We start from the raw sequence: 25529 nt of genomic DNA on the forward strand, positions 1-25529 counted from the left end.
GGTCAGCACGGGACACGATCTTAATCTTCTCAATCTGTCAAGCAGACTTGTTGGAAAATAACTGAGCATTCTGAGCAAGAGTTGTGAAGGTTGCGCTATGATAACACGGTGCAAAAGCCCAAATGCATGCAGTTAGCTGTCCTCTGCAGAAGGAGCGAGCAGGGGTGGGTCTAGTAGATACAACTGCATGGCTCTTGGGGCTGCAGGTGGCGTAAATTCAAGGTCTCCCCTGTGGGAGCCGGAACCTACCTTCCTCCCTCCCAGGCACTGCTGGAGCTGAGGCTTAGTTAAGACACCATATTGGCAGTTGTGGGGCTGCCATGTTATTTCTCTCCAGTCACAGGTCCTGTTGTCTGAACAGCTAAGGCAAGGCACGATCCACTGGCCTGGAAGAGACAGCCAGACGTTGTTGGTTCCATTTTTACTGGTGAAATTACAGTAACTCGAGAATTCAGAGTGGCACACCATTTCAGAAATCACGCTGAGAAGATCTGCTCTTGTATAAATCCAGTGGAACAGTACATGGCTTCCTGCCAATCAAATACTCACACCACGTAGTAATTAATGTTCTGAAATAACACAGTTCACGCTGAAATCAAGTATGAGTTCTGTTCCGTGGAAACACATGCTCATGAAAAATCAAGGTGATTGGGTGCTATCCAAATATTATTTTTTTTCAAACAGTACACAGTACATTAGACACTTAATAGGACCAAAGTACACAGGGAGCCACTGGTGCTGAGGTAGGTGGCCACAAATATTTATTAGATTAATACATACTTAGGTTGCTGGTCAAATGATCGCTATATTCTCTGCTTTTAAGAGAGTCAAGAGATAAGACAATGGCTTTCCTATACTGATAATTTATTATTTTGAAGACTAGCGATCGTTCCTTAATTTGATCAGTTGGCCTTTTTGCCAGGTATCTCTCCATCTCTTTCTAGCTCTGTCGCCTTAATTGCTTCATCTGTTAGGTGAGATGTGTACTGTTCTCCTCACGTGACTGGTGTGAGGATTTCATGGGACAACGTGCTTTTAAAGGACCCAGCACAGTCACAATGTCATACTGACCCTCATTATCAGCAGATTTCAGGCCTAAAGTAGGTCACAAGCTTTAGGAAATATTTATAAGACAAATGAATAATCTCAGAAAGCTGTGTTCAAGATCTTTCTTATTTTATGGATAAGTAACATATACTCAAAACACTGAAACTTTTAGTGTGAGTGGACACGTTAATAATTTATTGGAAAAAAAATCAAGAGATGATTTTTGATTTTTGTTTATCCGTTGTCCATCTTTTCAGAAATGGCGTGTGAACCAGCATATTAAATACGGGGTGGTTATTCGTCTCCTTCGTGGAGAATGCCCTGATGTCTTCAATGACCATCTGCTCTACCCAAAAGGCCTCAGTGATGTCACCGCTTTATGCTTTTCTTCAAAATACTGAGGAGCTAAATATCCCCAGCTACTTTTTGAGTTAGAAAGAAAAGTTCCAAATGAGTTTATCCATTCTGGCTTTGATTTGTGATCCAGGGCTTGTAATCAATAATCCACCTTGTTCACCTGTTTGGGTCCTAATATTATTTGATTTTGACACGGCCTTAAGTTTAACTTTTGTTGATGAATTTCTCAACAAACCCTCCTTCTGGAAGAGTCTTCATAGAGATTTTGTGGGCACAGAGAATCCTCTGGATGCCGCTGGAAGAGGCCTGAGATCTCCGCCTTTCCATCCTCTTCTTTTCCAGTGAGGAAAACTGAGGCCCAAGGTGTTAAATGATGGAAGTGGGGTCATGCCATTAAGAACAGGGCTGGACCAGAATCGCGGTCTCAGAGTCTCCGATTTGCTGATCTTTTACCATGTTAAGTTAGGTCATCACAAATCATCGGTTGAAAATGCAATATGGCCCCAGCAGTCTCTCTGGTAGTGGTGACAGAAAAGCCCGCAAACAGTTGTCATAATAAACACATCTTTTTTTTACTAGCTGAATTTATTTAGTGGGTTTATGTATTCAGAGACTAGGTTTAAAAAAAGATTATTGCTTTTCTTTTTAATAAGATGGTGGTATGTTGGGGACATAAATGTGTTTCTGCCAATGAGATATTATTTAATAATATTTTGAAGGGCTCAGTTTTCCTCAGATCCTTGAGTATCTAGCAGCATGTACATCCCCTCCCCAAACACTCTCTTCCCCCATAACCTAGCTAAGGCTGAGGAAAAAAGTGGCCAACTGCATGCACAAAGATACAAATATGGGTACCATTAGTTTGTGGGCATAAAATCACAGGCACATAAAAAAAAGATGCCCAACTGGGTGTCTGAAAACTTAGCCCCAATGGTTCATCACACTATATATTCATAGTCATAACTCTTTGCATTTTTGTATTGGTTAACAATGCCTTTTTATTGTGAGTTAGTAATACTGCTTGAAATGGACATCTGTGTAACATCTGCAAGACTGGGGTTTCTTGACATTTTAAATGACACCAGCTCAACAAAAATTGTCAAAAAGAAGGACATAAATTCTATGCTATATATTTAAACAATGAATGAATCAAAGCTGTGATTTCTGAAATAAAGTATGACATATGTTTTAGGGAATAACATTTTGAGAAATGAAACTGCCTTTGGGGAGAAGTTACTCGATTTATCATTATAGCTTTATATTTCATGCAAGTTAGATTTCAGCTATTTAAGTGAATCAGACTGGGTGATATAATGGAGAAAAGAAATTCAACTCTGTGATTTAGGGCCATGATGAGGTGTAAAATCATATAAATGATAGCACTAATTCCTGATTCTATAATGCTATAAAATAAAACCAGTTTTACTTAGGAAGAAAAAATCCAGCTATATTTTCAATATTAGAAGTATTAGAGTGTAAGTTGCCATATTTCCTTCCCAAAAAAGATAAGATAAAAGCTTTTGTTTGTATGTCGTAAAACGCAATCTGAACTATTTTCTTTAAAGGTAATTCTCATTCAGTGATTATTGCATAGATTTCTTCTTTCTGCAATTTAGAAGAATCATTTTTTCTTTTCTGAGCAACAGATTTTTATTCTTAGGTTGTGTCTTACAGTTAAATTATTTTCTAAAGGCTAGAAATCAACTAAATTAAAAAAAATCACTCAAAAATTATATTAGCTAGTGTTATTGAAGAAGCATTATGACCATTATTAAGGTTGGCAAGGATCCATTTCTGCCAAACAATTGTAATATGTTGTAAAAATAAGATTTTGGAACCATTCTATGGCCTTAAAAGCTACAGCCAGAGCATCGAAATAAATCTGCTTCCGGTGTCATCTAGCATGACAGCTTCTTTCAACAGGAGTCCTACCACCAAAGAAGGAAATGATCTCCGACAGAAAAAAAAAAAAATCAAAATCCATTCTTGCAAACTTCTGTCCCTGATCTCACTCATTTACTTTGAATCTTTAGGTGTCCAGGACCTCAAGGGTGGAGCAGTTATCCCTGGTTGATTGTACCCTGCTGCTCACAGTCATCTGTGAGAGAGAGGAGGGCCTAGACCTTGGTTTTAGTTCAACAACAATTTTTTAAATCGTATCTTAGACATTGGAAGATGAATAAGAGACGATCTCTGCTCTGGACACACTGTAATCCACGGCAGCCATCAGCACAGGCTTACTGCTGATAAGCCTCTGACAAAGTAATACACGTGCCCTGCATTACATGTATCTATACCCCTATATGCATATATTACATCCATTACAAAACATAAAAATAAGCATAATTAGGTAAAAGTAAATGTACGTATATGTTTATCTTTACTGCCTTCATCCCTGTGGATTGGCCCATGCCACTCCCTCCCCTACTAGGGGTTACTTTGCTTTGAAGGCTACTGATTAGAAAAAGAGAGAGAGAGACATGTAAATTAGACAACTGAAGCATAATGAGTTAAGTGCTATTTGTAGACATGTGCTCAAGATATTCTGGGTGCAGAGAAGAGAAGCTAATATGGGGGCTGGGTAGTAAAGAAAGACTTCCTGGAGAGGAAGATACCATCAGGAGGAGTCAGGTCAAGATGGGAAGAAGATTCTTAGGAGCAGGAAACAGCCTGGACAAGAGCCTGGAGCCCTGAAGCAGGTATCGGCATGAAGGGAGGCCAAGAGGCTGGGAGGAGCTGGGAGAGACAGGAAGGGCCAGATGATTGTCAGGTGAAGGAGCATGGGCTTGACTGGGGAGCCAATGCTGGGGGCTTCTTTAAAGAGGCCTAACTGCTCAAGTTATCAGAAGGCTCCTGTTCTATGGTGGCCTCTCCTGTAAGGACCAGACATGGAGACAAATTCATAACAGGGGCCTGGCATAAGTTACTGCAAATTTAACAGATAGAAGAAGCTTCCACTTTTTCAGGAATCTTGGTAATGCATCTTCAACTTTTTGTTGAAGAACTTTCGACTTGGTTCAGTAGGAGGAATAGAATTAAGTTGTATCATGATTCTCATAAATTGTCCTCTGATTAAAAAAAAATACCTAGACACTTTGGTGTCTCCTTTGTATATGAGCATATGTCTCATTTAGCCAAGAATCATAAATCATACCACCTGACATGCTATAATGGGTAAATCCCTCCCTGTGCACTGACTGTAATTTATTATTTAGGGCACATGTTCAAGAACAGGGAAATGCCCACGTCTGTTAACTGTTCATGCCAAATTGCAATCTGTCCTGCCCAGTTGTGAAACTCATTTCCCGTTCAAGCTGGGGTGTGAAGTTTATGGCAAGGGTAGAGAAGCTCCTGTGTGTTTTTTCAGACTTTTTAGATGGAGACTTGAGGTCAGGAGGCTGGAGTGGTAACCAGGAATCTCAGAGAAGATGCTCTCTGCTTCTCTTATTTCCTTGGAGGCATTCTTAGTCCCAGCTTTACTTTAACCCGCCCTGGTCCTCACTGAGAGAGGCGTGCTGGGGCAGGGGGGCCGCAGGGGACGTGGACAGTGGCACCAAAGGGTCTCACTCCTGGTCTGCCCTAGGCGTAGGCAGGACTGAACATGGTAATTTGAACCTGACATCACAATTCTCCTGCCTCTCTTCATGCTCAATATATGGGAGACGTTAGTGACCATAACCAAAGTTTTTTGGTTTTGTTTTTAAATAAAAGAAATGATTTAAAACTGAACTTGCATCCTTTGCAGTTCGTTGAGTTCTCAAGGTCAACTTATTTTGTACCCACGTGGGAGAAACTAGAGTGCTCTGTAAAGTGGTGCAGTGTGAAAAACTCAGACTCCCTGTCCTCAGGCAGCCGGCAGCCTGGGAAGACTGACATCAAACAATTAATTACACATTTAATCGTTTAAACAATTGGGGAAACTGCCATGGGAGAAAAACACTAGGTGCTATGATAATATATAATAAGGAAAACAAGTCAGAAGCTCAAGGAAGGCTCTGTGGCACAAGTGACAACTTGGCTGAGACCTGTAGGTGAGTATACATTAACCAGGCGAAGAGCAGAGGGTGAAAAGAAAAGCAGCTGATAAATCAAAATGTTTCACACATTAAGTAACGCATTTACATTAATTACATGTGTTGCCATTTATACTAATGAAAAAGTATCATACAACCCCAATTTTATGTACAAGGATAGTTTAGATAAGCATCTACTACTTATCTATATTAAGAGATTTTTAAAACATAGAAGTGATATCCAACATAACAGTCACCTTTTGTGTCCCCAGATGGACAAGTCTTCAGCTCGGGCTGTGAAATGGCTTCAATGTAGTCAGAGGAAACGGGCTGTAACCCACAGGCTTCCTCTGGTTGAATCAGCAAACCACAATCCTGCATTAAAATGATAAAAATTAGCTGTCACAGTAATTAACCTGTAATAATAAAATCTAAATAATAAGACTTTCTGTGCCGGGGGGAGGGTATAGCTCAAGTGGTAGAGTGCGTGCTTAGCGTGCACAAGATCCTGGGTTCAATCCCCAGTACCTCCTATAAAAACAACAAACAAACAAACAAACAAACCCAATTACCACACCCCCAAATAAATAAAGAAATAAATAAAGACTTTCTGTGCCAAGTAACCTTTATGGATAAAAGGGAGCAATTCTTGTTTACCCTTCTCTTGATATTGATTCATTAATAGTTGTTTTTGCTACAAGTAGCTATTTCCACTAGGGGATTAATATAAATTCTAGAAATGGAATCAAATACAGATATTTTATCCAAAACATCTTCACATATTTATGAAAGGAGCTAACATCTCACTGCAATGAAACTCATTACAGAGACATGTTCTGTACTAAGCAATGCCTTCCACAGTCTACAGAAGCACTGGAGAGCAGCATTTCATTGGCTCGGAAATCTCTCCTCTGTTCCAGCAGGTCGGACCACTCTCATTTCCTCTTAGCATGTTCTGCAAAGCTAGTGGTACCTGTACCTGCCTTGTGTCCCTCTATCCGGCCTCAACTGTGTTCTCTCAGTCTACCACAATAAAGGGCAGGTGAAAATGCTATGATGTCTGTCAGGAATGCTTTCTCCCCAATTTTGCACAGAGAGCATCTTCTGTGTTTTAAGTCTCTGGAAACGGTAGCACAATTATGTATCAGCACCATTTGTTTCCTTCATACTCTGCACCTCTTGGGAATTACATTGTCCTTTGTGCCTTTTCCACCAGACCGAATACTCCATGAGAACAAATAATTATTTCACTCACGTGTATACCCAGTCTCTAGCGTATAGCAGACAACAATAAATGTTTGCTGAATGTGTAAAAGGTTAGAGTTAATTGCCCCCCTTTATAGATCATAAATTCTCAGTAACGGAGAGAAATAATTGGTTTGACCTCTTGTTCACTCCGTATCTCTACCTCTAATGAGCAATTTCTGGTCACCTTCCCTCGCACTTCCCTCGTACTTAGTGTGCGGACTTTTTGAAATTCTGATTCAGTATATGTATTTTCATTTTTTAATTCATGACAGAAATTGAAGTTTAGGAAACTGATTAAAGGTTAGAATTGTGATCTGTATTCAAATGTTCATTACAGCATAACAATGAAAAATAACAAAGTTCATAATGATAGGAGAAGATTTAGTCTGAATAAACATCTATAAATGACATATATTAATGTGCGTGTGTGATATCTATTTATCCATCTATCTATCCATTTGTTTTTGGTGGAGAGTAAACCTTTTATTCAAGGCCAAGAAAATGGCATTATGTATCTATCAGACTGAAAAAAAATCTTTATATCAAATGTTCGGGAGGGCAGGGAGGCATAATTACCATTATATACTGCTGATAAAGAGTGCAAACTAGTTCAGCTACTTTGGAAGACAGTTTATACTAAAATTAAAAGTTCACAGAATCCATAGCCCCAAAGTGAGACTTCTTAGAGTCTGCTCCAGAGAAACCTTCATGCAGTACATAAAGAACATGTGTAAGGAGAGATCTAAATGGACGGAGAAAGATTTCTAAGACATATAATTAAGAAAACTGAAGACCTTGTTTGGTTCCAGAATGATACATTTCACATGAAACACACTGTGAGCATGCCACAAAGTCACCTAAATTCAGGTACCTGGGACTGAGATGTGTTCAATTTATTAATACGGCAAATAATGTTGGAACACTTTAAGAAGTCTGGATTTTAATAAATCTTTGCCTAAAAATGACTGGGGTCTCTTTGGGGTGTGTGTGTGTATAATCCTGTCTTAATGTTCATCAGGAAGACATTAGAAAGGGAGTCTAGATCCCAGCTGCCGAAGTCCCAGCTGGTCTCCCTGTCGAAGCCTGACGTGCCACTGGCCATGTCCATCAATCAGGAAGATGCACTGTTAGGTGTGCTGATGGCTCGTCCTCTGGGGAACCAAACTCAGTCTCTGAGCCCTACACCTGTGGGCTATTTCAGACATGTCAGTCACAGGTGGCCTTTCTGAGGAGACGACATCTGAACTGAAGACTGTGAAACACGGGGGGAATGAGAATTCCAAAAAGAAGGAATCGCATGTCAAAGGTCATGAGGTGGGAAAAGTATTTATCTGACATCTTAAGCAAAAATAGAAGAATCAAGTTATTAAAAAAAACTGATATGCTGACAATCCATATTTAATAATCAACTCATGGAATCTGTTCTTGAAATAGGCCCTCCAAGGTGATCTGCTACACACTCCTACTGAGAGGAAGATGACCATTCATAATGTGGTCCTGAGCAATCCCAGACGCAGCGTTCCAGTGGAAAGGGGGTTGATTTAATACCTAGAACCCACAAGTGCCTTACTGAGAAGGCCTGTCCCTGACCTCCAGCGACTAGCCTAGCTCATTATCAGAAATTCCTTCTTAATCCTGAACTGAAATCTACATCTCATTTATTTGAATTGTCCTCTCGGGTGCAGCTTAGAAGTTTACTGTAATAATACAGAAGCATGTTCTGATCTGACTGGCAATAGAGCATGGTAATATTGTTAAATGTTCAGTGTTTGCACTTACTGACTACTCGAGATCCCACATGTAAGCCGATGATAATAAATATAAAGCAGAACAGAGAAAAGCATAGTGTAAGTGGGCGCCAGACAGGGTGCCCACTCCTGCTGCCCGGAACCTTGACCTTGTCTTTGTGTTTGAATCATCTGCCAGCATGGCGCTCCCTCTGCCTCTGATGGAGGTTCCTGCAGGCACCTGCTCTTCCAGAGTCAGCAGGGCAGCTCCGTGGTACTAACCAAACAGCCGTGACTCTAGTAAATCCCAACACAGGATGGGAATCAAAGGGCTACTGCAGAGGGGAAAGGAACACTTTGTGGGAGAGAGACATTGGAATTTCAGGTAGAGACATTTGAAGTCACACCCTCCTCTCTGTAGTTTAGGTCAAAGAATGTTCTGCTGTAGTCTGTGCTGCCTTTTGAAGTGCCCCTTAGCAGTTCATCTCTGTTTGCAGTTTGTGTAGTGTAACCCTTACATTCAAATCTTCACTATTTTGGGACCCAGGGCAGCCCCTCCTCACCCTCCATGCCCCAGAGTGGATATTAATTATTTTCTAGCTGCAGCCAAACAATACGACCCTTAAAGTTGAATGAAACAAGCCACATGGCCAAATCCAGACCAATGTCCAGAGACTGGCTGACCGAGTTGAGGGAATTAGGGGAAGAAAAGGTGGTATCAGTAAGGCTTGGGGGGTGCAGGGGGTTGTACACATTTTATGGAATAAGAGAACAGGGGAATGCATTGAAAAAGCACCACTGTGTTAGGATTTGCACTCATGAATTTCAGTTCCAACTGTGCCATGTGTGCTACTGAGTAAGTCACTTGACCTAGTTTTCTCAATATAAAATGGTGAAAAATGGAGAGAGGATATCACAGCAGATGACTTGAGGTGCCTACACAACACTCATTCTCCCTTCTTCCTCTCTAGCAGAAGACTTTTGTTTTGTTGGGAGTACCAATGTGTCTAGCATTAAAAGAAATCAAAGAAACCTCTCTTTCCCAGTCTCCTTTGTAGTTAGACATGGGCAGGTGACACACTTCCAGCCAGAAAAATGTAAGTGGAAATCAGCTCTGAATTTTTGGGAAAGTTTTCCTTCCCTGATGCCACATTTTCTTTGTCACTCTGTTCCCTCTTTCTGCTTGGAATGTGGGTGTGAGCCTGAGGGAGGAGCAGCCATGTTGTGACATGAGGCAACCATGAGCGGAAAGACAGAAAGAACAGGACACAGAAGATGCTGCAGACCACCACCCCTCCTTTGGGCTGCCCACCTCTCCTCGTCTTGCAATGGAAGAAAAACAAACATCTGCTTGGTCAAACCACGATGGAAATGTAACATCCAGCCAGGCTTCTCTCTTCCTTAAGAGTCTGTGAAAGCTAGTCTCAGCCCATATGAATCTTTGAGTATCCCTTTAGATCTTAAAAGTGATAAACCCCACTAATAAAAAAAAATTAAACAATTTTTGAAAGGGAAAAACTCATTAGCCTCCTTCATGTCTTTCTTCCCTGGTGTGATTAATAATTTGGCCAGGTTCAGGCATATTCAAGAAAATGAGTAACAGCTCCTCTGGTCTTACATGATCTCTTGGAGACTTTGAGTCTAGTTATGCAGAAAAGGTAATATTTAGCAGAGTTGCTTAAAATGACATTAACCCCAGAAAGTTCCACATTTAGAGTTTTTCCTTTTGCTGGAGATTTTACAAATGCTTGAATGGATGGTCATAGCTTTCAATAGAGTGCAATAAGATAATTAACAGGGATTTTCTTGTTCAAATGTGTGCAGAGTACGTATGTTTAGTACATAATTTTAAAATTTACTTAATCTTTCATGAAGTGCCACAGTGACTAACAGAAGATATTAAGGTGACCTTGCTTTCGCCCCCTGCCCTACCCATGAATACACAACCATAGTCTTGTTACCAATTCCTCTGGAAGCCCATTTAGTTTTTTACAGAACTGTCTGGCCACAAAGGAATTAGTAGTATTTCTCATTTCAAATGTGATTTTGCTGTATTTTTAGAGCAATACCAAATTGGATTATTTTATTTGGTAGGTATCTTTAAACCTTACCTTCTTATTTGGCCCTGGAATCATTCCTTTAGGATCAGACAGTTCTCCCCCTTTTCCATTAAATAGTGAACAATGCCCACCTAAATTTAAAAATACACATTCACTTCTTGTGGTACCCAGCTCTTTCCAGAGGGACCCATTCCCCCCCCACCCACCTCGGGCTTCTGCTATTTCTAATAAGTCAGTCGTGATCGCTCAAACTTGACAATCTTGGCACTGCTCTCTCCCCCTAGGAAGGCAGTCTTTTTCCAGATCAAGCCTGTTCCTTTTCCCACAAGAGACGAAGTTCCTGATGAGCTAATTTCACTATCTTGTTCCAAAGGGATGAATTATTTTCTGTCTTCACATTGTCTCTAAATTTAATGACTGCTTTCCTTGCACTATAGTCAGCCAGCCGTAAAATCGTAGGTATTGTGTGATTCACAGTATTAGACACCGAACGAACATTCACAGAATAATTAGCTGAGATATACGTTAGCCATAAATCATTACAGCGTAATCCGTCTGAAATCATCTTTAACATACCACAGGGATTCTAAAACTCAATGTTTTTTCGTGAAGAAAAGAATGCAATGCATATAAATTCATATGAGAAGAGATTTATACCCTTTGTAAAAGGCAATTGGGAAGTATCTCACAAATATAATTATACTGCTAAGGTTTTATCCTACAGATACACTTGGCAAGGTCTACAAAGATTCACGTGCAAGAAAGTTTACTAGAGCTCTTTCTGTAATAACAGAAAATTTCACACAACCCAAGTATCCATCAATAGGGAACTGGTTAAATAGGTCCTACATCCATACAATGGAATATTCTGTAATTCTTAGAAGAGAAGGAGGCAGAGTGAAGATATGGAGAGGTATACAAGGTATATTATTACGAGCAATAAAGCAAGTTGCAGGACATTGTATATACCTTCATCTTATTTAGTAAAATAAAGTGCTGGAAATTATGTATGCTTGACCGTGCATACATAACTTCCGGAATGATACACAGGAAACACTGACCCGTGGCTTTCTTGTAAGATTTAAAGATGGTAAGCCGGAGATGGGGAATCAAACCTGAACTTTTACTTTTTACTTATGTGTTGGTAGATTTTGTCATTAGTAGGAATCATGCTTATATTTTTTTAAGATACAAATTTAAGTGAAGAAGATAATATTTAAAATGGTAAAGTAAAAGAGTGGAAAACCAGAAAAGGACTGATACCCCCTTTGAAGACATATCAGTTTCCTACGGCTGCTGTAGGCACTTTGAACAACTGACTTTTATTGCTTCACGTCTCTGGAGGCTGGACGTCTGAAATCACGACGTTGGCGGGTTTGGTTCCTCCTGAGCTCTGCGAAGGACTGTGGACTTGCACAGTCATTTAATATCGCCCTGCGTTCTCAGAGTTCACAGTTTATCACAGGAAACAGAACTAAATGGAATCGAGTAAATATTCCGGACGGGAGGAGGAGAATGAATCATTCTAGAACTGTGTGTAAACACGGCCATTCAAGCTCAAGGTGGATGGTGTTTGGAGACCAAGATAAGAAGTGGGCAGAAATCGGTGATTATTTTGGAAAATATTCATCCTTGGCTCATTCTAATGACACAAAGTTTAGGGCTGTGGCAATGAATTAAACTTCTTTAATTTTGCTCTGTTTAAAGATTCTTACAAGTCTATAAGCTCTACCCCCTTTTATAAAACTTATAAAAAATTTTTATGAAGCAGCTGCCCTTTTAAGGGAGAGTACAAAATTCAATGTCTTTACCAAGGAGAGATTTTGACTTTTATTTATAGTTTGTTCTAATAAAATATTTGCAGTGAACAAGGTTTACCTATATAATTGCCTTACTTTGAATTTTAATGCAACTAAGTAGCTAGCTAAGTCACTCCATGCAGAAGGGATCTCCAACAACATTACTTTGAAAATGGATATGTCTCAATGCTTGATGTTATTCTGTTTCAGTGAGAGTTTACAAAGAAGCTTGCAACTTTGTTTGTTTGTTTGTTTGTTTGTTTCAAATAACGGAACCTGGTGTTGGGAAGAAGAATTGCATACTGCAGCTTGAATTGCTATTTGTGTTTGGAGTTCATATACTCTTATATATAACACGTTGGAATCCAAGTAGTAACAAACCACAATATAATAAATACAATTGTGGGTTTCTTTCCTTAAATAAATAGCAACTGAAAAGTGGCCATATGTTATACTACCTAAGAATTTTAAGTTAGTCCCCAGTGAACTCAGGAACAAAGGAAATGGAAACAAATTATAAGCAGATGAATTAGTTCTACTCAATTAAATTTATTAATATGACATCAATATTTGGAATACTCCTTTATACTTCTCATGCATTCCAAATTCCAAATCCCTGAACTAGTATGTGGTTTTCTCTTTTTTAACCTGGCTGGTCTCCAAATTGACTAGGACAGGGCCAGTGTGATCCTGCTAGCTGGAGTCCATTCTGAAAGGCACCCTGAATTCTCAGTTTAGAAATACATTGGAGTTCCTAGGCTTTGCAGAATTTGGACGGGAAAATCTAGTGAGATGGGGCCCATGCAATGACTAACGCTTCCCGCTTCCGGTGAGCTAGAAACTCTGAGGAAAGCAGCCTTTGTTGTGGTCTTTCAGTACTTTTTGGTTTTGGTTCCAGATGGAATCCAGAAGGGTAGATGTGAGTGCAAATGAAAAGAACGAATGAATTTAGATGTCTGGATATTTGAAAAAGTGCAGTTCTTTTTGATTTGTGAACAAAGAAGTGTGGAATTGGAACGGAATACACCACCATGGACTCTCTCCGACTTTGAAGAAGCCGGATCAGTTTGGGAAGTGACAACAATGACACAAAGAAAAGTTTATTTCTACTCCAAAGGAGCAAATCGATTATTTGTAGTTTGAAGCAGAAATAGTAGTGAGTGGAACTAGGCAGCAGGCTAGAGAGATATTTTAAAAGATGTGTACTTATCAATGACATGACACCAAAAAAAAAGAAATGTTGGCCACATTTGAGAAAAAACAGCAAGCAGGACTGCCAAGGAGATACTCATCACCCACAGTGAACATAACTGCTGTCGTAAGTATTTCAGCATGGACCATTCCACTTATAAACAGTCCACTGATAAAGCATGTGAGGTTGTGATATTTAAAAATGTAGGTCTGGTCAGAAATCTTTGCAGGGGGGGCACAAACAGAGTTGAATATTTTAATAAAACATGCAGTTACACTACTTCTGGGTACCACATGGGCACTTCCTGCCTACATTCATCTTGGTAACTGCTACACAAACACACCTCCATCTCCACACACCTGCACACGGACACACACATACACACAATCCTTAGAACTGTGAGATTTTAAAATTTGGAGGGAGTTTATTTAAACCAAAGTGACCTGAAATATGTTATGCTACAAAATAATTCTCTCACTACATGTCTTAAATTATAAACTCTGCCTCCTTTGAGGCTTTAATAGTAATTGTTTAGCACTAAATAGTATTTTTTTTTTAAGATTATCCACTAATCAGCAACCTCTCCATTCACAGTTAAGCTCAAATCATGCTAAATGTAGCTAAATTCTGTTTAGAAGGAAATGCTGATGCACTCAGAACCGAACATCCAAACTACCATGACATTGTAAGATCAAAGGTTAATACTACTTTTTACTATAAACATATCCTAACAATGCAAAAACTAGGTAACTATGAAAATAATCGTCTATGCCAGGCAAATCCTTTCTATGTATAGTCATATTTTTAAAGCATGTTAATTAGACTTCTAAAAAAATACTCTAAAAATACTCTAGGAGCAGTCTAAAGGTCATTGCCTTAAGATATTTATTAATTACACAAGGAAAATGTAACTTTATCATGGAGAAACCCGGCCAATACTACCGTCATCAAATGACCACGAGAAACACATCACTTCTGCCGTAATCTTGCCACAAATGTTGAACTTCATTTAATGAGGAAGAAACATGACACGATTCCAAAATGAGAGGCAGTCTGCAAAATAACTGACCCACATTCTTCTGAAGGAACAAGGTCATGAAAATAAGGAAAGACTGTGGAAGTGTTATCGATTAGAGATGACTGAGAAATATGATAGCTAAAAGCAATTTGGGACCCTGGAACAGAAAAAGATTATTACTGGAAAAACTAGTGAAATCATAGAAATTATTGGTTAAGTAAATACACTGTCCCAACATTAATTTCTTAGTATTGATAGTATTGATAAAGAACAACCTTATGTAAAATGTTAATATCAGGGGAAGCTGGGTGAGGGTATTTGGGAACTTTCTGTAAATCTAAAAGCAATGCTACAAGTTAAAAAGTTAGCGCATTTTGACAGTCATGTTTTAGAGTTTTCTTGAAGGCAAAATACATTGGCAACAGAAGAATGTTCTAATCATTCAAAGGCTTTAAAAAGGCTTTGTTGGAGTTTCTTTCATACAGCAGAGCAATGGCTCCATGTAGTCACAGCTTATTGGCATTCCTGGTTATCCCCCAAATTGTGATCTACAAGCATCTTGCTCTGAAAAACTGTGGTCATTGTGGGAGGACAATCCATAGGCTAAAGAAATATCCACTGTATTTATGAACCAACTTTTTGGGAGATACCAATCTCCCGGTGAGTTGGCAAGGGTCAAGAAAATGCCATTTATAGAGAACCTGGTTTATGCCAAGAACTGGGGTAGGCACGTCATATGCACTGCTGCACTGAATCTTTCAACTCTTTGAAGTGGGTCTCATCCTCATTCAATGGATGAGAAAATAAAGATCTGTAGAATTTTGTAGAAGCTTTGCTTAAATCAAACAACTTAGTATATAGAGTAGCTAGAGTTTGAACTCCGAGTCTATCTGACTTCAAACCCATGCTTCATAGACTGAAAAACAAAACAAAATAAAATAAAACACACTGTACTAAGGAACGAAGATCATGTTTATGAAACATTTAGACCAATTAACTCTTCATCAGGGGAGACTCTTTTTTTCATGGCCACAGATGGCATCCCTAAACATAACCAGCTGCACTTTAAATGCTTACAGTTGGTCAAAAGTAAGCCTCGGCAAGAGTGAGAACGATTCAGGCCAAATCTATTCCCTTTGGTGCAAAAAAGCCTCAAAGTACCTTTCCAGCTTATGCCTTGTTACTCAAGTAATATTTTACTTTGAATAATGGCACATTAGGAAATTAAAAATTAACTAAAGACTTAACAGGGATTCCCATGGTGGACAATGAATATTTATATATTATTGCTTATCATCAAGGAATAGATTTGTTTTAACATATGATTTTCAAAATCATCAGCACTCATTTGTCATGTGTTTCCAGTTCTCCAAAGAAGTTTATAGTTTATGACATTTATTCTTTTTTTTTTTTTTTTTCCAGTGGGTTCCTTTAACAGACGTTTGTTCAGCATATCCATGAGCCAGCAACAGCCCCTGCCCTCATGGAGCTCTAGCAGAGAAAACAGGTGTGCAGACACACAGTTGCTGTAGACGGTGCTAAACTGCTCTCGTGAAAATTGCCCTGGACACAGTGTTGGCACAAAGGAACATGATCTACTCTGCTTTACAACTGGAGATTACAGCTTGAAAGGTACTGGAGTTCACCAGGCAGATGGTGGCCGATGGGCTTCCAAGCAGTAGAAACAATGGAGGCAGGCGGGGTGGGGGTGGGCACTCAAAGCAGCTGAACTTCTTCTGTGCCAGTCCTTACACAGGAGTGGGCATCCTTTATATCTGAAGAGTAACTGCACCCTAATTTATAAATCTCTATTTTTTTCCCCCTGTGCTGTGACTGTTAACTTGGGATTCAGTCCTTAGCCATAAAATACACAACATAATCTGGAACAGATTGGAGATGGATTTTGCCTACTTGTGTTTGGGGGCTGTGCAAAACATGTGGTGTCAGTTACAAAACTCTGAAGCTGTTTGCTCAGAACCCAACCCGGGCATATCAGTTCAGGCTTTGATAGTGTCAGTTAGCAGAAGGCTTGCCCAGTGAGGAGTTGGCATTTTCCTGTGGAAAATGTGTTATCTTCCTTGGCATCCAATGCAGAATTAAGGGTTGCCCGTTTTAACGAAGGAACTTAAGAGAAGGTGTCCTGGGGAAATTTCAAGATATAAGATTGTCGTTCAGCTTGTCTTAAATTCCCCAGGGGTTTAAAATCCGCTCGTCATTTCCTGAACTTGAACGCCGGTGCTGTGATTTGATCATTAGTGGTAAGTGGTTGTCACAATTCGCTGTGTGGGATGAAGTGACTCTTTCATTCAAAGCCAAGTCTGATGAGTGAGTCCTTATAGATCACATCTAAGTCTCCACAGCACTAGCCTCAAAAGTCTGCCCCAGGTTGCCTCCCTTCACTCAGCTGCAATCTCTGGGCCTTGTCTCCTCCGCCTGATGCTCCGCAGACCTGCCTTCTTCTGTTGCTTCCTGATAATCCACAACCACGTGGCATTTCAAGCTGATCACCACAATGTGTCACTTCTCTGCATTAGTCAACAGCTGTTGTGGGATTTTGCCGTCACCAATCAGATATGCATGCTTGGCCTCGCAGAGCCAAGTTACAGGGACCGTGGCTTTAAAGTCGGAGTCCTGTCTTTGTTCTAGAACTTTGCAGTTGTTACCCTGCCCAGATCTGATACTTGGTTGCTCCTCAGTGTTTTATCTTTAAAACGCCATCTGTGTCTTAAGGCTCCACTGTATTGACTAACTCAGGTCAAAACCAAAATGGACACAGCATTAGACACTGCTAGTTCCCGCTGACTCCCCTTCCTTATGCCAGGCATTCCTTGTAATTGGAGCTGTACACATGACTGAATGGTTTCACAGCTAAGGCTGATAATTGGGGAAAAAAATCGTATCTTGGAGAATAAGTTGTTCAATAGATTGGCCATTATTTTTTATCATTCCCTACGGTGTTTCATAAAGTTTCAAAACCCTATTTTCATTGTACTCTAAAAATTTTACTGAAATAAAAACCGTATAATGATTCAGAGAAGGGCTGTATGTTCTCCAAAGTGTGTTCCATGAAATACAGGTTTCTGGGAGGTTAGTGAGCAGGTGTTAAGTCAAAACACAATGGTGTAGATCAACCAAACTAATTTTTGGCAAAAAAAACTTTAAATAGATTTTGCTTATTTTCACTGTCAGTGATTAGGTATTCTACCAACAAATTTTTTTATTGTTTAATGAAGTGGATTCTGAAAAATGTTTAACAAGTTGTCATTGTTAATACCAGAGTAAATTCAGCTATCTCAGCATTTTAATTCCCTGAGGAGAAAGTCATTTTTTTATTAAATCTCTTTAACTATCTCTTAGTGAACCCATGACCAGGAGACTCTATATAAACTTAGCTGTTCTGATGACTAGTTTGTGTCAAAAACACTGAACTAAGAAATCATGCGCGATCACTTGTTCTATGATGGGGTTGTGAGTGAAAGTCTCATATGTGGCAGCAAAGACCAAAATAAAAGAAAATAGCACAAATCTTTATGGAAACAATTTACAACTTACCATTTTTTAAAAATAGTAAATCCATTTACTATTTTTTAAAATTATAAACAAAAGAAATATTCTCTGATGACAGGCATCTGTCTGGCATAACTAAGAAATCATTTCTGGGAAAAATAAGTTCTTAAGTTAGCTGGAAGTTTTCCTTTTCAAGTAAGTCACATATTATTTACATGATACAATCATATTCTATGAATACACCCATTTCTTTGTTCATTTATAGCTGTTTTTCTGTATATCAATAACAAAAGCCATAATTCAGACTGTACACTATGCTACTAAATTTAATTTTTGAAATGGGATTTCTTTTCTGAAAAATATCAGTCATTTTTCTTTGCTACATCAGATGCTATCCATTATTTTGCCTCTGAAATTGGTTATATACTAAAGAGCTTGCCTTTGAAATTTGCTTGACTGCAGAGCACTAGAAAACATTGAGGCCAGGGTAGCACATGATAATGGAATAGAGGGGTCTGGATCTAATATCATTAGTAGTACAGGGGTTATGGGGGAGTGTGATCGTGTTAGACTGCAGAATTCAGATTTCAGCTCCACCACTCTGTGACCCTGGGCAAATGAAACGCTTTCTTGGGGTAGTTTCCTCTTCTGTGAAAGCCTGCCTTACACGACTATTGAGAGGATTAAATAAATTAACACACATAAACAATGAAGAACCATGAATGACCCACAATGAGATCCCAATAAATGTGGCTATTACTAGAACATGTGCCAAAAGTCACATTAGATACATTATACAACATATCTATAGTTAGATAGTGTTAGATCCACTTAGAGAAATTCTAAACATATGGCACTTACAGAGTTAAGTAATTTATCTCATGTGTGGTCAGGATTTAGACACAAGTGTGTACGATTTTAAAACCCATACTCATTTCCTTATATCATTCTGGAATTTAAAATGAAAATACCTGGGTTCATGCTAGCTGTGTAACATGGGACAAGTAAATTATTTTCGCTGAGCCTCAGTTTTTTCACCTTTAAAATGGGGGTGCAGCCATTTATTGCTCTTGTACACCTTAGCATTGTTTCTGTCTTTCAGATAATAGTGTGTGAGAAGGCAATGGTTGCCTGTAAATCACAACCTGGTGCTTTGTTTTTGTTCTTAACGGCCACCATCTAATCTGTTACTTAGCACCTGGTTTGTGATGAATATACAGGGTGGCAGAGTGAACTCGATGAAATACGTGCATAATTTAAGTTTCCTTTGAGTTGGCCCAACATTTTCAGGGATTGTCTTCCCCCTTGGGAAATTTTCTAACATATATATAGAAGGAAAATTTATTTTTATTTGTAACTAAGTCTTATGAAAAACCAAGACACAAAAGTATAAATATATATATAATTTTAATTATTATAATGTTAAGGGGTTGCAAATAAAAATCATTTATTACTTGTAATGAAAATTAGACATTCAAACATTTCTCACATTCTAAGTTTTGTAAGTATTGTAAATCAGTAAAAATTAGAAGGTAGTTTGATACTGTTTAGCAGTATTAAATGGTAAAAGTAAATGGCAGGCTAGAAAAAACAATTATTGATAAAATTGTATCCCCTGGGATATACATAAGAACACATATCCAAAAATATTCCCTTCAATATGGAATAGGAGAGAAAACACTATGTTCTAAAAATCAGCTTTTAAAGTTCACTTTTAATACTGAATCATAACGGTTTCACTAATTTAACCTGTAAGCTAAGACTATTTACATGCTTGAGAATTAAGAAGTTGTTGTGCTCCTTTTTGCTTTTATTAATCTTAAACTCTTTTAAAATCACCCAAGTGTTAGCTTTTTAAACTCTCAGTGAATTTAAATAGCAATGTACAGTTGGCCCTCCATATCTGTGATTCCTCATCTGTGGATTCAACAGAACCACTGATCAAAAACATTCAAAAAAAAAAAATTCCAGTAAGTTCCAAAAAGTAAAACTTGAATCTGCCATGTTATTTACATAGAATTTACACTGTTATCTACAACTATTTAAATAGTATTTACATCGTATTAAGTATTATAAGTAATCTAGAGATGATTTAAAGTATAGGGGAGGATATGTGTAGATTACATGCAAATACTATGCCATTTTACATAAGGGACTTGAGCATCCTTGAAGCAGATACCAGGAGACAACTGTATCTGTTGTTAAATGAGTCATTTCTAATGATTTTGAAAACGACTGTGGTCTTTTCCATACTAAAGAAGTAAAATGCATTGTATGTAAAAATAATCAAAATAAAATAAAAATAAAAAGCTACAAAATTCAACTGCAACTTAAAACATGGGTCCTTTTTTAAAGACAGAGGATTCATACAGTTAAAAGTCCATGTTTCCTGAAGCTGTGCTCACCCTGAGCAGCCACGGTCTACTTTAACACCACAGAGAAAGCCATCTGGAGTTCTTTTATGAGGTTGTATACAAAGTATTAATGTCAGTAGTGAGAGAGGCTATATCTTCAGTTTGTAGCCAACATTCATCTACTCGGTGATCATCTGTTATGCTCTCACCATGTGTCAGGAATACAGAGATGGACAGTCCTAGTTTTCAAGGAGCATAGTGTTAGATGTGGGGGAGATTTGAAGGATGACTAGGAAGAGAATAGGAGACAAATGCCTTCAAGAAAAGGGAATAAACATACAAGATCCAGCAATCAGAGAGGTGTGGTGTAGTTGAAGGACCTCAAGGACACAGGTGTGGCTCAACTTTAGGTTCTGTACGGAGCAAGGACCAAAGAATGGTGTGATGGAAACTACACCAAGGGACTTGAATTTTATCTTTCCACTCCCTTTTTTACTTATTATTTACTTTATTTAGTTATTTGTAATACACCTATGTTCACTACGAAGTTGGAAAATAAAAAAATGAATTAAAAGAAGGAAAATGGAAAGTTCAGATAACATTTTGGATTTCCCCATGCCTGTATAGAGGCACACTGTTCCGCTCCGGTACTACAAACAAAGCATTTATTACAAAAGTGAAATTACACTGTTCACTATGTTTTGTAACCTTTTCTTTTTTACCTTGATAATATATCATGGACATGATAGAAGGATTTTAATGGTGATGGTGGTGAGGTGGGATCTTGGACCATAATTAGATCTCCATGTTAAAAAAAAAAAATACAGAGACTAGACTGGAACAGCTGACTCCAGAGGCAGGAAGGTGGGTTAGGAGACGATTATAAATGTTTGGGGAAAGGGATGAGAGTCTGAATTAGAATGGTGAGGCAGTGGCCAGGATACGAGAGATGTATAGGAGAAAATGATAGGCAGTGAAAGAGAGGGGGGAAAAGGATAACTTGGAAATCTTTGGGCTACTTGATAGACACATGAGAAGGAAGAGGGTGGTTTGTTTACAAAGTGAGGTGGAGGGAGAGGTGCTCAGCTCAGCTATTCAACAGGAAATGTCCGTGAAATATGCAGGCAGACTGTCCAGCAGACAGTGGGATGAAATGTTTAAATGTAGAATTCTGAGGGGAGGACAAATATGGTGGTATGCACCAAAATTCTGTTTCTCAGAATCCGAGTAATGTTTCTTTGACTAGTCACTCAACGGGGGTTATGAGAAGTTGCACATGTCCACCCTAGTGATGCTGTGTCATCTTTCTGGAATGATGATGTTCTACCATCACTCACTCAACTTTGTAAAAATCCACTAGCTCACTAGTGGGCACAAGGCTCGGATCCAAATTTTTTGGCCTAACAACCAAAATTCTTCCCAACTGAGCTCAGCTTCTCTCCCTTGCACGCCTTTCCCTGCTGCTCCTGTCACTATCCTGCGTGCTGCTCACGCGACCTCCTTGCTGGCCTCTCACCCCGTGCTGTCCGCTCTGTCTAGACATCCTAGGATGCTCCGAGGCCACACAAAATCGTTATGCCCTGTGAGAAATCGCTCTTGGCTCCCACTCTCCTTCCTGCCCTTAAGAACTTGTTCTCTTCGCTCTAATGTCATACACAACACCTTTATCAGACATACTGTATTTTATGGTAACTGCTTGTCTATAGGTAGGTATAGCCCTCTCTTCAGGCTTCCTCCAAGATTGATATTTATGTATCTATGTATCTCTCTTTACGTAATGTATAGGTATACACATATATGATTTATGCACCTGTCTCTCCCTCCCAAATACATACACACACACATATGTATATAGATTTGCCTCAAGAACTAGACAACCTAGACAGTACACAGACTATAACATCTACTGAATAAATACGAGTTTTAAGTCACTTTGGTCTTTATTCAATATAAGATTTATATTAAGCCATATATTTAATCAATTTTAAATATCAATTAAATTCTCATCCAGCTTCTCAGCATGTAATGATATCCGCCTCTGTAATAAGAAAACCTGAAATCAGTGCTATTGGAGAGAAGAATCAATATCTCTCAGTGATTATATAAATTGATGGAGCATTTCTTTGTGCAAGTTTTTGTCAGTGTGCCTGAGGCCCGGGCTGACCATCTGATTGACATTTTTCACTGTAACATATAAGGTAACAAACATCAGTGTTGATGAGGGTGTGGGGACACAAGCATGTTTATATATTATTTATGGAAAGTAATTTGGCAGTAATACTAAAGTTCAAAATTCTCATCCATTTTCATCTATTAATTCCACTTCTAGGAATCTTTACTACAGACATGAGGGTGCGACTATATTAAGATTCATATGCAAAAGGATGATCATTATTGCAATATATTTTTGATAGCAAAGCATAAGAAACCATCTAAATGCCTGTCAGTGAAGGACTAAATAAGCCAATACAGTACATTCACATAATGAAGTGTTATGTAGCCACTGAAAAGATAGAGGTAATTTTATATCTAGTGATCTGAAAAGATGTACATACATATCAAGGTTGGAGGAAAAAAAGAAAGTTTCAGACCACTATAACACACAGTTTCATTTTTATTCAAAAATCTATATATATGCAGGTATGTAGATAGATACGTCAGTACCAATGTTGTCAAAATCTGGAAGGATTTTCTCCCAACTGTTAACAGTATTTTACTATCAGATCAAGTGAGTCAGTGAGTAGGATCGGATGAGTAAATAGCAGATTTTCACCTGAAGTTAACTGTTTGTTTTTTAAGCTTTTTTCTAAAGTGGTAGGATTATGGGTTTTTCTTTCTTCAGCGATTCTCAGTATTATCTAAACCAATAAAAAGAAAAAATAATAAAAGGAATAAAGCAAAGTGGTATGTATTGATCTAGAAAGATATCCATAATATTGCAAGTGAAAAAAATGGAAGTTACAAATAAAAGTTTATGTTGAGTTGTCTCATTTTTTGGTAAGGATGTATAATCATTAAAAGGCCAGATGTATATATACAAGCCTGTGATGTTTGAGGCAGGATTAGAAAAAGTGTTCAAGGTTTGTTATATACAGTTCATAATGTTTGAAATTAAAAGCTATAAAAATAGAGAAATTAAAAAAAAACCATTAACAAAAGATCATCATGGTTTGTTTTATACCCTAGATATGTTCTTTAAAAGTTCTGTCTAAATTAAATTTTAGTAAGGAAAATTGTATTTTAATTAGATCAGTAGAGTTTTCAATTATGAAAAATATCCTTCTGTAAAGTGACTATGCCTTTTTTTGTGATATTAATATTCACGACTCCCGGCTGCCCGTTTTGGCCTATTTAATGCTTGTCCTTCAGAGACATAGAAGTCAAGGGTTCTTAATTATCTGTTTAAAACTTATCAGAGAAAGATGTCATTATTTTGCCTTTATTACCCCTCTCAGGGAAAGCTCCGTGCCCCACTTCTAAGGTTTTGGTCCCTCTCTTTTCTTCTGAGGGAGGGTATGGGTCTCTGGCAGTTGAAGCTCCCTTTAGCATTAGTTAGCATCCATTTCAAGATGGAAGAAGGAAAGTTCCTGCTGCCTGTACTTCCATATAAAAAGCAGATGACTGGATTTTCTCGGGATAGATTAGGAGTTTGGGATTAACAGATACACACTACTACATATAAAATAGATAAACAACAAGGACCTACTGTATAGCACAGGGAACTCTATTCAATTTCTTGTAATGAGCTGTAATGGAAAAGAATCTGAAATAATATCTATACATAAGCACATGTATAACTGAGTCACCTTGTTGTACACATGAAATTAACATTGTAAATTGACTACACTTCAATAAAAATAATTAAAACAACAACAAAAAAATCTGATCCAACAGCTGTCCAGCAGCTTTCCTGTCAGAGAGCTGAGCTGTTTTTACCTCAGAGGCACGACGCTGATGCCCACGCTTGGTCCGAAGTCAGGCTTTATCAGCCTTTACGATAACAAACTAACTGGCCAGATCACTTGCAGCATTCTCTTGCCTCATACCCGTGCTTTAAAGAGTCTTTTAGTTTCTGAATAGTTAAAATACATTGAAACGCAACAGGTCACAGCGTCTTGTGCCTTCAGAGTGAGCGCATTGTTAGCTTGAACCCAGGAATCCCTACAAGGTGAATACTTTTGAGAGAGTCAAGATAAATAAGCAAAATGAATTGTTTAAATTTTATTTCTTTTTATAAAATTATATATAACTCCATTCTCCAATTCGGGACTACTCAAAAAGAAAATTAGCTCAATGTTAACTGGAGCTCAGTTTTCAGAAAGCAAAAATAAAATATCAGAAACCTCTGAAGGTGTGAAGGAAAGATTATATCCCAAAACACCTGGAAATGGACTTTCCTAAATATCAACTGAAGAGCGTCCAGAAAATCTGTCCACAGTGTGAAAAGTGAACCGAGAATTCAGAATTACTTACAGGGTGAAAACCAAAAGAGGAGTGAAATAATTAACTTACTCCAAATGGAACTGTTGCTTCATTGACAGGTAAGTGGGATTTATGAAATCCCAAGTTATAAAAATGTATACAATTTCTCTATTTCTAATTTATAAAGGGCAATGTTTCTAATGGTCTAATAAAACATGAGAAGACATTTTGTGTTTGATAACATATGCATTTTTAAACAAGTCTTCAAAAAAAGGAAAAATGATAATAATTATTATACCTATTAATGGGTACAGTCATGTAGTTTTCTCCGTATTTAAAATTCATTGGAAATCTTCACCCACAAAAGAAACCTCACTTTCCGGAGTAGAAATTAAATCAGCTTTTTTTTTTTTTTTTTTTGGCATCAATAATGAAAAGAAACTGCATTTCAGAAAAGAAAAGCAATGTTTTATGGAGGTGGCTTAAACCCCCATTTGAATCATCAAGATTAGGCAATGACCCTTTTTTCGTTGTATTTATCTGACCATTTTCTGCAGGAAAGGAACATTAATAGCTATATAAAGCTTCCACACATGTTGGACAGAAAGGACTGTATAATCTGCTATTATTTCTGCCTGTAAATGACTACATGTCTCGCACTAGCCTGGGGCAGAACTGGCTGCCAGGAAACTTGACCTGCATCACGGGCTTAATGAAGCTGTAACTTTCTGTTTATAATTCTTTCCACTTTTAACTAGTATTGTATCCAGGGGAAATGAGATAAT

General features: G+C 38.2%; 1 protein-coding gene across 5 annotated transcripts in view; it reads right to left on the minus strand.

Annotated features, from left to right (window-relative positions):
- Window positions 1–25529, minus strand: part of CPED1 (cadherin like and PC-esterase domain containing 1) — a 250413-nt gene that overhangs the window by 33473 nt on the left and 191411 nt on the right. For all 5 annotated transcript variants that reach the window (XR_001367138.2, XR_004321355.1, XM_032483607.1 and 2 more), the window contains 2 exons: window positions 5675–5792; window positions 250–386 (listed from right to left, as the gene is read on the minus strand). Coding sequence is in view for 3 of the 5 variants with exons in the window: in XM_032483607.1 (XP_032339498.1) it covers window positions 250–386; window positions 5675–5792 (255 nt within the window). In the remaining 2 variants the exon portion in view is untranslated. The remainder of the gene's footprint in view (window positions 1–249; window positions 387–5674; window positions 5793–25529) is intronic.

The sequence above is a fragment of the Camelus ferus genome, chromosome 7 (genome assembly GCF_009834535.1).
Source record: "Camelus ferus isolate YT-003-E chromosome 7, BCGSAC_Cfer_1.0, whole genome shotgun sequence".
NCBI lineage: Eukaryota > Metazoa > Chordata > Mammalia > Artiodactyla > Camelidae > Camelus > Camelus ferus.